A 15,000-nucleotide genomic window follows, 5' to 3' on the forward strand; every position below is an offset into this window, starting at 1 on the left:
GAAGTAAGGAGAGAAGTGAGGGAGGGAGGAAGGAAGGAAGGAAGGAGGGAGGGAGGGAGAAAGGGAGAAAGGAAGTAAGGAGAGAAGGGAGGGAGGGAAGGAAGGAAGGAAAGGAGTAGGGAGGGAGGGAGGAAAGGAGGAAAGAAAGAAGGAGGGAGGGAGGGAGGGAGGGAGGGAGGGAGGGAAGGAAGTAAGGAGGAAAGGAGGAAGGAAGGGCGCAGACCTTTAGTAAATCAGACTAGAGTTGTTCCGATTCCTATACCAGTATCAGAAATGCCTCCGATACTGACGATAATGCTGGCGTCGGTATCGGCGAGTACTGGAGTCCAGGCACCGATCCCATACCACGTCATTTATTAGAAATAGGAATCTGTTTACTGGTTAGCTCCGTTAGCGCTGACACACATCTTCTAGGCGTAGTATGAGGTTGTTGTTGTTGTTTTTTTAACACATTGGTATCAGTACTCGGTATCGGCCAATACCCAAAGCACAAGTATCAGCATCGGTATCGGGAGGGGAAAAATGGTATCGGAACATCTCTAAATCAGACCTTTAGTAAATCAGACCTTTAGTAAATCAGACCCTACGTGTTTTATGAAGTTCCCTCACCTCTTTCCAGTCCGTGTCTCTTGATCTGCTGGCATCTGAATCTGTTTGTGAAGCAGAATTCATCCAGAAGGACGATTAGAAGAGATCGACTGTTTCATTCTGTATTAACTTTCAGCACAAACGTGAGATGAGATCAGTGGTTTGCGTACTCACTGGTCTGGCTGCTGAAGTCTCGGCGGCAGAGGTGTCTCCACAGCGAGGAGTCGACCGTGGAGGCGTGGAAGTGTCTGCAGACCGCCGACAGTCTGACCACAGAGCGGACGTCCAGCAGTCGCAGCACTCGGAGGAGGAGCTCAGGAGGAAGAGCGGCCAGACCGAAGGCCACCGGCAGAGCCATGGCTGAGAGAGAGACACACACACACACAGACACACACACACACACACACACACACACACACACACACACACACACACACAAAATCAACAACCAAACATCTGCAAGGCTCACATTAATCCATGTTTCAGGTTGTTTTTCTGCAGCTTCTGGTTATTTTAGAATTTTATATCCTTAAGAGACAGAAATTAAAATTTAGAGATCAACTTCAAGACATTTAAAGTCTGTGTAAAGTAAGAATAAATATGTATTCTGAGTTTGACATACCACAGAAAAGTGTGTTGTTAACCACCCTGCCAAATTTGAATGATTAAAAAAAAAAAAAAATCGCCAAATATATGAAATTAGGCTTCAAAGTTGTGTAAAACTCAGCCTCTTTCTCTGCTCCCAAACGCTGTGGGCGTGGCCTCCGAGTCCGCTGAAGCCCCGCCCCCTACAAAGTGTCACCTGTCAATCAAAGTCACCACCTCTACCAGAAACATGGACGCTACGTCTGAGAGCTTTCTGCTGCTAACTCAGCTGCTAGCCCGGCAGCTAACTCAGCGGTTAGCTCGGCGGCTAACTCAGCTAACTGGCTAACTGTAGACTGTAGTAGTAGTAGTGTGTGCTGAATGTATTTCTACCTCTACAGCAGCAGGGGCGGGTTTATGAGGTGAAAAATGAACTTTAACGTCTGATTTAAAAACACACAGAGTTGAAAGTAATCCCGTTAAACTGGTTACCTTCTCTGGCGGCAGCGATCAGCGGGTACGCTAGCTGGTCTTTGAAGATCCGAGACAGTTTGCCCAAATCTCTGAAAGCTGCGGCTGCACTTTCTCCTGAAAGGAACCAAAGAGACACGACAGGAGTCATTACGGGAGCTCTGCCGGCCGCCTGCTGCCACACATCGACCGGTCGGGTTTCTCACCTGGCCACTCGTCCGTCACGTAGCTGCACGGATTCAGGCACAGTTTTCGGACCGTGTCGACGGTTTCGTTCACCTTCAGAGTAGCTGGAAGGAGAGACGTTCAGATCTGAGTTATGATTCTCTACTACAGACTGCACACTGCAAAAACTCAGCTTAAAAAAAGAAATAAAGTAATGAAATGAGGAATATATTACTCAGAATAAGCTCAATTATCTGCCAACAGAACAGGAACATGTGATGATATGTAAACCCCACAATGTCTTAAATCTAGTGTTTATCTAGTTTATTAATTACTGTTAATATGTGAAGAGATTAAAAGGATAAGATGCTTGAAATAAGAGATTCAGCTGTCAGTGTTAATACAAGACCTAGAGAGTTATGGTGATTCTCATTCTTATCCCTTAAACAGGCAGGAGTGGAAAATTAGATATGTTATTTGCACCTAAAGTAAAACATTTCCACTCATATTTTTAATATATTTTGGATTTTATGAGTTGTATCTCCACCAGGATGCTTTGCCCTTATTAAGGTATAAAATGTTCATAATGGTAAAAACACTTAAATGTGTTATTTAACATAGTAAAGTGAAACATTCTGCTCATTAATATCACACATACTAGTTTCTAAACTGATTTTTTATCATTTCTATCAAAGTATAAACCTACAACAAGCTTCAATTCTACCAATTAAAGGCTCATATACAATTAAACATCCACCTTAACCAATCGTGGGTAGAGTCTCCTGGTGCACGCTGCCTGTTTAAGGGTTATTATAAGCTAGAACTTAATAAATTATAAAACCTTATTAAGATAATTAAAGCAGCCTGGTTAAAAGATATATCTTAGCAGACAAAGAACAAGCATATTTTGCCTTGATTTAACATATTTAACCTTAGTTAGATTTTAGTTCTTGCAGTGCATCCTGTGGTCCTGAACCAGGGGTTTGATCTCACCGTTAATGACGAGCACGGGGCCCATGCACACAGCCACCACCATGGCCAGGCTGTTTTCACACAGAGGATGAGAGTACTGCAGTCTGTAGACTCCACCTGCTGACCTCCAGCCGACGGGCATCGCACCGGACCTCAGCTCACCTCCCTGAACACACACACAGCTCAGTGATGCATAAGAGTCGGTAAGATGATGAATTCATAAATGAGTTAAACTAGATTTAAAAGCAGCATCAGGTTTGTTAAAATGTACATTTAGTATTTTTGTTGGTTTTATATCATTTAAATGACATTTGCACCATTTTTTACCAAAAGTAAGACTGAATGCTCCTGAAAATGTCAAATGGTGTAACCACAAAAGAATGATAGATATTGGCGCGCAGGTGGTCGAGTGGTTAGAGCGCATGCCACATACGCAGCCGACCCCGGTTCGAATCCCGATCAGAGGTCCTTTGCTGCATGTCACCCCCCTCTCTCTCCCATGTTTCCTGTCGATCTACTGATTAATAAAGGCGTCTATGCCAACAAAATCTTTAAAAAAAAAAAAAAAAAAAAAAAAGAATGATAGATATTAAATATTGTATCAGCTACAGTGTATTTAAGTGGACTTATACTAATAATGACTTCATTTAAAACATGTAAATGTTTCCTGATCTCCATGGTAACCAGATGAATCAGGACGTAGCCACGCCCTAATGCATACCCTGCTTTATCGTCACATATAAAATCAGGGAGGCCAAAATGTCCCAAATGAACATCATACTGCATTGAAGAAGGCTTTAAACTAGCGATTGAGACCATAAACACATTTTGAAAACGTTTACTGAGGTTAGAAATCAAGTGAGAAGTTGGTGAATTCTCCATTGACTTGTATAGAGACGGTCGCCCCCTGGTGGCCTTTTGATACAATGCAGCTCTAAGTTACTTCCTGGTTGGCCTCATTTCAGAGGACCAGAGCTCCCCGCTGCCTGGTTACATCATTGACACTCAGTTCATCCACTGATTCAGGTCTTTCTTTATGATTTCTGTTACCTGAGGAGTGAATCCAGTTTCGAGCATCAGGAGGTTTCCGGCCACCATGATGGCGTCACTGGGACTGCTGGTCTGTGCGTTGTGGTAGAGCAGCTCCAGAGAGAGGGGAGCCTGACCGTCCTCCGCCTCACTGCACAGCATCGGCTCCCAGCTGGGGACCGAAGGCTCAGCGTCCAACACTTCGCTGTCCTCCTCAGACTCCGGCTGAGCTGCACGGCTCCTGCTGCTGCTGCTGCCGAGCTGCTGAAACCATCAGAGGGAACTTTATTTTATTTCCTGTCGTGTTTTAGTGTTTTAGCTCATTTATAACGACTCAGCACAAACATGATGAGCTTCACTGACACTGTTTTACATTCGAGGAGACACTTTTACTTTCAGCTTGTTGCGCTTCACAAACATTTAAAAGGATGAGTTTACAGCTTCTCCAGGGAAAAGTTAACCCTTTATAGGACACTCATTGAAAGGAAGGGAGGAAGGAAGGAAGGAAGGAAGGACGGAGGAAAGAAAGAGAGAAGGAGGGAGGGAGGAAGGGAAGAAAGAAATAAGGAAGGAAGAAGAAAGGGGGATGGAGGAAGGAAAGAAGGAAGGGAGGAGAGAAGGAGGAAGGGAGGAAGAACAGATGGAAGGAAAGGAAGGAAGGAAGGACGGAGGAAGGAAAGAAGGAAGGGAGGAGAGAAGGAGGGAGGGAGGAAGGACAGATGGAAGGAAGGAAAGGAAGGAAGGACGGAGGAAATAAGGAACGAGGGAGGGAGAAAGGAAAAGAGGAAGGGAAGAAAGAAGGGAGGAGAGAAGGAGGGAGGGAGGAAGGACAGATGGAAGGAAGGAAAGGAAGGAAGGACGGAGGAAATAAGGAACGAGGGAGGGAGAAAGGAAAAGAGGAAGGGAAGAAAGAAGGAAGGAAGGAAGGAAGGAAGGGAGGGAGGAGAGAAGGAGGGAGGGAGGAAGGACAGATGGAAGGAAGGAAACACACACACACACACACACACACACACACACACACACCTGGTCGGAGGACATGGCAGCTGTCCGTCGGCTCCGATTCACTGAGCTGCTGGCTGAGGTGGAGGAGGTGGAGGAGGAGGATGAGATGGAGGAGGAGGAGGAGGAGGAGGAGGAGGAGGAGGCAGTAGGGATGGCGGCGGCTGCAGACTCGGGCAGGATCACAGAGACCAGATCTCCAGAGACGATGCCGCAGGACGTCAGAGTCTGTCCCGTGTCTGACAGAAGCTCCGAGCCGTTCAGAGACAAACTGAAGTCTGTGTCTGCACTGAAAGAGAAACAGAAAGACACATGAGCAACATCTAAACCTGTCCAAACCAGTCCAAACCTGTCCAAACCTGTCCAAACCAACCCAACCCAAACCTGTCCAAACCAGTCCAAACCAACCCAAACCTGTCCAAACCAACCCAAACCTGTCCAAACCTGTCCAAACCAACCCAAACCTGTCCAAACCTGTCCAAACCAACCCAAACCTGTCCAAACCTGTCCAAACCAACCCAAACCTGTCCAAACCAAACCAACCCAAACCTGTCCAAACCAGTCCAAACCAACCCAAACCTGTCCAAACCAGTCCAAACCAACCCAAACCAACCCAAACCTGTCCAAACCAACCCAAACCAACCCAAACCTGTCCAAACCAACCCAAACCTGTCCAAACCAAACCAACCCAAACCTGTCCAAACCTGTCCAAACCAACCCAAACCAACCCAAACCTGTCTAAACCAGTCCAAACCAACCCAAACCTGTCCAAACCAACCCAAACCTGTCCAAACCAACCCAAACCTGTCCAAACCAACCCAAACCAACCCAAACCAACCCAAACCAACCCAAACCTGTCCAAACCAACCCAAACCTGTCCAAACCAACCCCACACCTGTCCAAACCTGTCCAAACCTGTCCAAACCTGTCCAAACCAACCCAAACCTGTCCAAACCAACCCAAACCTGTCCAAACCAACCCAAACCAACCCAAACCAACCCAAACCAACCCCAACCTGTCCAAACCAACCCAAACCAACCCAAACCTGTCCAAACCAACCCAAACCAACCCAAACCTGTCCAAACCAACCCAAACCAACCCAAACCAACCCAAACCAACCCAAACCAACCCAAACCTGTCCAAACCAACCCAAACTTGTCCAAACCAACCCAAACCTGTCCAAACCAACCCAAACCTGTCCAAACCAACCCAAACCAACCCAAACCTGTCCAAACCAACCCAAACCAACCCAAACCTGTCCAAACCAACCCAAACCTGTCCAAACCTGTCCAAACCAACCCAAACCTGTCCAAACCAACCCAAACCAACCCAAACCTGTCTAAACCAGTCCAAACCAACCCAAACCTGTCCAAACCAACCCAAACCTGTCCAAACCAACCCAAACCAACCCAAACCAACCCAAACCAACCCAAACCTGTCCAAACCAACCCAAACCTGTCCAAACCAACCCACACCTGTCCAAACCTGTCCAAACCAACCCAAACCTGTCCAAACCAACCCAAACCAACCCAAACCTGTCCAAACCAGTCCAAACCTGTCCAAACCTGTCCAAACCAACCCAAACTTGTCCAAACCAACCCAAACCTGTCCAAACCAACCCAAACCTGTCCACACCTGTCCAAACCAACCCAAACCAACCCAAACCTGCAAGCTCCAGCTAAAATAACTGCTGATTCGTCAAGAAGAGAAAGTGAATGTATTAAAGAAGGAGTTGAGCGAACCTGTTTGGTCTCCTAGGTGACCAAACAGGGGCTCAGGAGGTAGAGCGGTCCTCCTCCAACTGGAAGATTGGTGGTTTGGTTCCCGGCTCCATTCCAGTACACATGTCGATGTGTCCTTGGGCAAGACACTTAACCCCAAAATTGCTCCCGTTGCTATGCCAACGGTGTATGAATGTGAATGAATGGTTAGATTCCCCCTGATGAGCAGGTTGGCCCCCTGCGTGGTAGACCCTGCCATCAGTGTATGAATGTGTGTGAAAGGGTGAATATGACATGTGATGTAAAGCGCTTTGATTGGTTGCACAGACTAGAAAGGCGCTTTATAAGTACAGAACATTTACCATTTACAGTCCATGATGCACATTATTCCACATTTAAATGTTTTAGAAATGTTTATTTGCTCGATTATCAATCATTATAAAAGACTGTGTGTCAAGTTATTCCAGTCTGCATGCTACATCACTATAATACTGCAGTACTTTTACTGTAATACTGCATACTACATCACTATAATACTGCAGTACTTTTACTGTAATACTGCATACTACATCACTATAATACTGCAGTACTTTTACTGTAATACTGCATACTACATCACTATAATACTGCAGTACTTTTACTGTAATACTGCAGTACTTTTACTGTAATACTGCAGTACTTTTACTGTAATACTGCATACTACATCACTATAATACTGCAGTACTTTTACTGTAATACTGCATACTACATCACTATAATACTGCAGTACTTTTACTGTAATACTGCATACTACATCACTATAATACTGCAGTACTTTTACTGTAATACTGCATACTACATCACTATAATACTGCAGTACTTTTACTGTAATACTGCATACTACATCACTATAATACTGCAGTACTTTTACTGTAATACTGCATACTACATCACTATAATACTGCAGTACTTTTACTGTAATACTGCATACTACATCACTATAATACTGCAGTACTTTTACTGTAATACTGCATACTACATCACTATAATACTGCAGTACTTTTACTGTAATACTGCATACTACATCACTATAATACTGCAGTACTTTTACTGTAATACTGCATACTACATCACTATAATACTGCAGTACTTTTACTGTAATACTGCATACTACATCACTATAATACTGCAGTACTTTTACTGTAATACTGCATACTACATCACTATAATACTGCAGTACTTTTACTGTAATACTGCATACTACATCACTATAATACTGCAGTACTTTTACTGTAATACTGCATACTACATCACTATAATACTGCAGTACTTTTACTGTAATACTGCATACTACATCACTATAATACTGCAGTACTTTTACTGTAATACTGCATACTACATCACTATAATACTGCAGTACTTTTACTGTAATACTGCATACTACATCACTATAATACTGCAGTACTTTTACTGTAATACTGCATACTACATCACTATAATACTGCAGTACTTTTACTGTAATACTGCATACTACATCACTATAATACTGCAGTACTTTTACTGTAATACTGCATACTACATCACTATAATACTGCAGTACTTTTACTGTAATACTGCATACTACATCACTCATAATACTGCAGTACTTTTACTGTAATACTGCATACTACATCACTATAATACTGCAGTACTTTTACTGTAATACTACATACTACATCACTATAATACTGCAGTACTTTTACTGTAATACTACATACTACATCACTATAATACTGCAGTACTTAGTAAAGAGGAAGGTGAGTCTGACCTGAGTCCCAGAGAGGACAGAACTGTGTCTTTGATGTGATCTATGAGATCTTTCAGAGTCGGTTCTTCTCCCGCTAACTCCACCCGGCTCGTCTGCCTGTTGACCCGAACACGCAACTTCATGCTGTGTGTGAGAGAGAGAGAGAGAGAGAGAGAGAGAGAGAGAGAGAGAGAGAGAGAGAGAGAGAGAGAGAGAGAAAGAGAGAGAGAGAAAGAGAGACAGACAGAGAGAGAGAGACAGAGAGAGAGAGACAGAGACAGAAAGAGAGAGAGAGAGAGAGAGACAGAGAGAGAGAGATAGAGAGACGAGAGAGAGAGAGAGAGAGAGAAAGAGAGAGAGAAAGAGAGAGAGAGAGAGAGACACAGAGAGAGAGAGAGAGAGAGAGACACACAGAGGAGGGAGAGAGAGAAAAGAGAGGGAGAGAGAGAAAAAGTGAGAGAGAGAGAGAGAGAGAGGGAGAGAGAGACAGAGAGAGAGAAAGACAGAGTAGAGAGAAGAGAGAGAGGGAGAGAGAGAGAGAAAAAGTGAGAGACAGAGAGAGAAAGACAGAGAGAGAAAGAGAGAGAGAGACAGACAGAGAGAGAGAGAGAAAAAGTGAGAGAGAGACAGAGAGAGAGAGAGGAGAAAGAGAGAGAGAGACAGAGAGAGAGACAGACAGAGAGAGAGATGAGAAAAAGTGAGAGAGAGACAGAGAGAGAGAGAGAGAAAGAGAGAGAGAGAGACAGAGAGAGAGAGAGAGACAGAGAGAGAAAGAGAGAGGAGAGACAGAAGAGAGAAAGAGAGAGAAGAGAGAGAAAAAGTGTGAGAGAGAGAGAGAGAGAGAGGGACAGAGAGAGAGAGAGAGACAGAGAGAGAAGAGAGAGAGAGACAGAGAGAGAAAAGAGAGAGAGAGGAAGAGAGAGAAAGAGAGAGAGAGAGAGAAAAAGTGTGAGAGAGAGAGAGTGAGAGAGAGACAGACAGAGAGAGACGAGAGAAAAAGTGAGAGAGAGCAGAGAGATGAGAGAGAGAAGAGAGAGAAGAGACAGAGAGAGAGAGAGACAGAGTAGAGAAAGAGAGAGAGACAAGAGAGAAAGAGAGAGAGAGAGAGAAAAAGTGTGAGAGAGAGGAGAGAGAGAGAGAGGGGACAGACAGAGAGGAGATGAGAGAGAGAGAGAGAGAGAGAGAGAGAGAGAGAGAGAGAGAGAGAGAGAGACAGACAGAGAGAGAGACACAACATCCCCATCAGGAATCTCCATTTTACATTTTTTGATGAGTCATTAACGTCGTTTTGTGTGTTTTTAAGCCAGAAATCAACTTAACTTTATATATTTAAGCTCAAATTCAGATTAAAATCACTTTAATGTTCAGTTAGTGAAGGTAAAGAGTTCAGAGGACAAAGCTGCACATCAGCTGACCTTAAATACAGTGAAATAAATCAAATTAAAACATAAATATAATCAATAAATCAAGTTAACATGAAGCTGATATGTTTCGTTTTCGTTTCTGCAGCAGAAACGTTAACTATCATTAGTTACTGCGTGACAGTTAATGTCAATGTTAGCTCTAACTTTCACTTTAAATCACGTTATAATGACGCAAACAGGCTCAGAGTTAAATTATATAAAGTTAAATACTCACGTGTTGCTTTAACGGGACAGATTTTACCTCATTTCTGTCATAAAATCCAGTTTTTAAACACGAGAAGACTCAACAACAACAAGATGAGAGTAATGTCCACAGCAACGCCTCTTCTTCTTTGGTTACTGGCGGACCAACACACATACTAGCTTCCGGTTCACGCTTTCAAAATAAAAACTTTATTGCAGCGACTTTAAAAAAACAAACAAATCAAATATCAAACCGGGTTTTATATTGGATTACTTGTGCGCATTTCACATTAAATTGTAGCTTCTGTCTCCTTCATATATTTCCGGTAAACACTTTCAAAATAAAAACTTTATTGCAGCGACTTTAAAAAAAAACAAACAAACAAACAAATCAAACATCAAACCGGGCTTTATATTGGATTATTTATGCGCATGTCACATTAAATTGTAGCTTCTGTCCCCTTCATATATATTTCCGGTAAACACTTTCAAAATAAAACCTTTATTGCGGTGACTTTTTTCTCTTTTTTTTTCTTTTTTACACCCAAAGAAAACAACAAACTGGACTTTATATCTCTCACATCCGTCATTGAATCACTGTCTGTCACTTTCATATATTTCATCAAATTGGGCTCTACATTGTGCATTTCACATTTCATTGTTGCTTTTGTCCCCTTTCATATATTTCATAAATAGTTTTTAGTGTTTCTAAAAATAAATATAAATTCATTTGTGGGATGAGCAGCAGCTTTATTGTCATTATATTGAGGGTTAGACAACAATATAATGAAATGTAGACAGCACTCCCTGAGCCATAAGAACATTTAAGAAAATTAAAAACAACTTAAGACATAAATAAAAAACATTGTTAATCTATAAGAGCAAAAAAAAAAAGTATGTTCCTTACTAATGTGGCTCCATTTAAAAGAGAAATAAACAGGCTTTCCAACCGTATAAGATTTATTACAGAGAAGCATTGTTATAATAAAGAAATACTCTCCCAAGCACACCTGTGTCCTTACTTTTTGTGCTATGTTTATATATGAAATGTATTAATGTAGCCTATATGTAATATCTATAATGTATTTATGCATTTAGATTTCTGCTTAAAGCTTCCAAGATGAACGAGTGCTAGTCACATGTTCGTTTTTAACAGTGTCTCCACCTTTTATGCAGTGTTAAGGAAGTTGATGTACAGATTCATGGTTCGGTTTATGAATCAATAAATTAAATTATGATGGCATTAGTCCAGCCTACACACAGTGACATGAAATAGTCCTCTTATTTCTGGAAGCATTGGAGCGCATATCTGTTTTAACTCTGTATATATGTATTCTGTCTTGTTATTGTGTTGTCTTGTGTTTCATTTCATTTGGTTTTTAGTTGCATGGACATAGCTATTCATGGAGTAAAGTATTTTTATCATTATTATTATTATTTAAAACACACACGTTTTAAGATCAGTGGCTGTCAATTGTGGAAGAAATATTTTTAATGGAAGAACTGACACACATACTGAGGCTACAAGAAGCTCAACTGGACAAGAAGTGGGAGGAATGGACACTATACAAGACTCAAGACGATATCGGACAGGAATAGTAACTGATGAAATACTCTAACACATAAAATAGTAAGAATAAGTTGTATTCCCAGGCAGCTTTTGTTATAGTTGATTGTATTTACTTCTGTAGATGTGTCAATAAAAATTTAAGTGACAAAAAAAAAACACACACACGTTTTATGCTTTTGCTTTGGAGGCCTGACACCTCATTTCCGGCTCTGTTCCGGTGGTCTCCAGCGAACTTAACGTCATTATTTGACTACAACTACGGCGAGCTGAATGTAGTGTTTAAAATAATGCTTCGACTATTATTAATAACAGTTAACGTTTGTAAAAATCACCATAATAACATCCGCTGTCGTGTTTCACCCGCAAATGTAACTTTAAATATCCTAAGTTGTATTTTAGTTTGGAAAAGTAACTGCGTCATAAGAAATTATAAAACGCTTTTTTAATAACTCGCAGGCCGCCGTAGAACCGTGACTGTTGGCACCTGGCACAGAGCAGCCGGTTTTAACGGAGAGTTTAACGGCAGAAACAGCCGGTTTGTACCAGAACAATGAGCAGGAGTTACAATGATGAGCTGCAGTATCTGGATAAAATCAACAGTAACTGCTGGAGGATTAAAAAAGGCTTCGTTCCCAACATGCAGGTGAGACTGAGCGGTTAGCAGCGGCTGAGCTAAAGGCTAGCAGCATGGAGGCTACTTAAATAAACATTAACGTCACATCAACAGTGATATGCAGTATTATAACCTGCTGACGTAGCTCAGGGCTGCTGGGGATCAAAGGGTTAATAACACTAATAATACTCCGTATATTAATTATTATTTATTATTTAATGCTGTGATTTTAGTCTCTGAATGAATATTAATATTAAATCAATATATTTTATAATGACACTCAGCACAATGTTCAACCTGAGTACTGCAATGAAGTACTGTTTGAAGTACTTGTATTTTATTGTAGTACAATTTGAAGTACTTGTGATTTATTGTAGTACAGTTTGAAGTACTTGTACTTTACTGTAGTACAGTTTGAGGTACTTGTGATTTATTGTAGTACAGTTTGAGGTACTAGTACTTTACTGTAGTATAGTTTGAGGTACTAGTACTTTACTGTAGTACAGTTTGAGGTACTTTACTGCAGTACAGAGGCAGTACAATATAACAAGCTTTTAAAATACAACACAATGTTAAAGATGAAATACTGCAGTACTTTTACTGTAATACTGCATACTACATCACTATAATACTGCAGTACTTTTACTGTAATACTGCATACTACATCACTATAATACTGCAGTACTTTTACTGTAATACTGCATACTACATCACTATAATACTGCAGTACTTTTACTGTAATACTGCATACTACATCACTATAATACTGCAGTACTTTTACTGTAATACTGCATACTACATCACTATAATACTGCAGTACTTTTACTGTAATACTGCATACTACATCACTATAATATTGCAGTACTTTTACTGTAATACTGCATACTACATCACTATAATACTGCAGTACTTTTACTGTAATACTACATACTACATCACTATAATACTGCAGTACTTTTACTGTAATACTGCATACTACATCACTATAATACTGCAGTACTTTTACTGTAATACTGCATACTACATCACTATAATACTGCAGTACTTTTACTGTAATACTGCATACTACATCACTCATAATACTGCAGTACTTTTACTGTAATACTGCATACTACATCACTATAATACTGCAGTACTTTTACTGTAATACTACATACTACATCACTATAATACTGCAGTACTTTTACTGTAATACTGCATACTACATCACTATAATACTGCAGTACTTTTACTGTAATACTGCATACTACATCACTATAATACTGCAGTACTTTTACTGCAGAAGTATTTTTCATGCTGTGTTTGTCTTCCAGGTTGAAGGAATCTTCTACGTCAATGATTCTCTGGAGAAACTGATGTTTGAGGAGCTTCGTAACGCCAGCAGAGGAGGAGGTCAGCTGCTGTCCCACCTGCTGTAGTCATCTGTCCCACCTGCTGTAGTCATCTGTCCCACCTGCTGTCCCACCTGCTGTAGTCATCTGTCCCACCTGCTGTAGTCATCTGTCCCACCTGCTGTAGTCATCTGTCCCACCTGCTGTCCCACCTGCTGTAGTCACCTGTCCCACCTGCTGTAGTCACATGTCCCACCTGCTGTCCCACCTGCTGTCCCACCTGCTGTAGTCGTCTGTCCCACCTGCTGTAGTCGTCTGTCCCACCTGCTGTAGTCATCTGTCCCACCTGCTGTAGTCACCTGTCCCACCTGCTGTAGTCGTCTGTCCCACCTGCTGTAGTCATCTGTCCCACCTGCTGTAGTCACCTGTCCCACCTGCTGTAGTCGTCTGTCCCACCTGCTGTAGTCGTCTGTCCCACCTGCTGTAGTCGTCTGTCCCACCTGCTGTAGTCATCTGTCCCACCTGCTGTAGTCACCTGTCCCACCTGCTGTAGTCGTCTGTCCCACCTGCTGTAGTCATCTGTCCCACCTGCTGTAGTCACCTGTCCCACCTGCTGTAGTCGTCTGTCCCACCTGCTGTAGTCATCTGTCCCACCTGCTGTCCCACCTGTTGTCGTCGTCTGTCCCACATGCTGTAGTTGTCTGTCCCACCTGCTTTAGTTGTCTGTCCCACCTGCTGTCCCACCTGCTGTAGTCACCTGTCCCACCTGCTGTAGTCATCTGTCCCACCTGCTGTCCCACCTGCTGTAGTCATCTGTCCCACCTGCTGTCCCACCTGCTGTAGTCATCTGTCCCACCTGCTGTAGTCACCTGTCCCACCTGCTGTAGTCACCTGTCCCACCTGCTGTAGTCGTATGTCCCACCTGCTGTAGTCGTCTGTCCCACCTGCTGTAGTCGTCTGTCCCACCTGCTGGGAAATCTGTCATTCATCCATTCATTCATTCATTCATTCATTTATTCATTTATGTATTTGTCTCTCAGGTTTTGGTGGATTCCTTCCGGCCATGAAACAAATCGGAAACGTGGCGGCTCTTCCGGGGATCATACATGTGAGGAATATGATTAAACCATCGGCAGGAAACAGGAAGTTAACCCTCCTGTTGTGTTCGAGTCAAGGAAGGAAGGGAAGGGAGTAAAGGAAAGAAGGCAGGGAGGGAGGAAGGAGAGAGAAAGGAAGGAACGACAGAAGGAAAAAAGGGGGATGGAGGACGGAAGGAAGGAAGGGAGGAAAGGAAATAAGGAAGGGAAGAAAGAAGTAAGTAAGGAAGGAAGGTAGGAGGGAGGGAGGAAAGAAGGTAGGAGGGAGGGAGGAAGGAAGGAAGGAAGGAAGGACGGAGGAAAAAAGGAAGGAAGGAAAGAAGGTAGGAGGGAGGAAGGACAGAAGGAAGGAAGAAAGGGAGATGGAGAAAGAGAAGAAGGAAAGAAAGAAGGAAGGAGAGAGGAAGCACAGATGGAAGGAAGGAAGGTAGGAGGGAGGGAGAGAGGAAACAAGGTAGGGGGGAGGAAGGACGAAGGAAGGAAGGAA

General features: G+C 42.5%; 2 protein-coding genes across 3 annotated transcripts in view; one reads left to right on the top strand and one right to left on the bottom strand.

The window, feature by feature from the left end:
• Positions 1 to 10,040, bottom strand: part of fbxo7 (F-box protein 7) — an 11,315-nt gene extending 1,275 nt beyond the window's left edge. Inside the window, exons 1-9 of one of the 2 annotated variants that reach the window (XM_053343997.1) lie at positions 9,934 to 10,040; positions 8,317 to 8,439; positions 4,834 to 5,098; positions 3,832 to 4,074; positions 2,803 to 2,947; positions 1,851 to 1,934; positions 1,666 to 1,761; positions 763 to 948; positions 610 to 650 (exon numbers count right to left, since the gene is read on the bottom strand). In XM_053343997.1, the coding sequence (XP_053199972.1) occupies positions 610 to 650; positions 763 to 948; positions 1,666 to 1,761; positions 1,851 to 1,934; positions 2,803 to 2,947; positions 3,832 to 4,074; positions 4,834 to 5,098; positions 8,317 to 8,438 (1,182 nt within the window). In that variant the 5' untranslated portion in view covers position 8,439; positions 9,934 to 10,040. Of the gene's footprint in view, positions 1 to 609; positions 651 to 762; positions 949 to 1,665; positions 1,762 to 1,850; positions 1,935 to 2,802; positions 2,948 to 3,831; positions 4,075 to 4,825; positions 5,099 to 8,316; positions 8,440 to 9,933 lie in introns of both variants that reach the window. The other variant, XM_053343998.1, reaches the window with a different exon arrangement.
• Positions 10,041 to 11,931: 1,891 nt separating this feature from the next.
• rtcb (RNA 2',3'-cyclic phosphate and 5'-OH ligase) overlaps positions 11,932 to 15,000 on the top strand; it is a 12,035-nt gene continuing 8,966 nt past the window's right edge. Inside the window, exons 1-3 of the mRNA XM_053343995.1 lie at positions 11,932 to 12,115; positions 13,399 to 13,477; positions 14,457 to 14,524. Coding sequence (XP_053199970.1) covers positions 12,023 to 12,115; positions 13,399 to 13,477; positions 14,457 to 14,524 — 240 coding nt within the window. The 5' untranslated portion in view covers positions 11,932 to 12,022. The remainder of the gene's footprint in view (positions 12,116 to 13,398; positions 13,478 to 14,456; positions 14,525 to 15,000) is intronic.

The sequence above is a fragment of the Scomber japonicus genome, chromosome 23 (assembly GCF_027409825.1).
Source record: "Scomber japonicus isolate fScoJap1 chromosome 23, fScoJap1.pri, whole genome shotgun sequence".
In the NCBI taxonomy this organism is placed as follows: domain Eukaryota; kingdom Metazoa; phylum Chordata; class Actinopteri; order Scombriformes; family Scombridae; genus Scomber; species Scomber japonicus.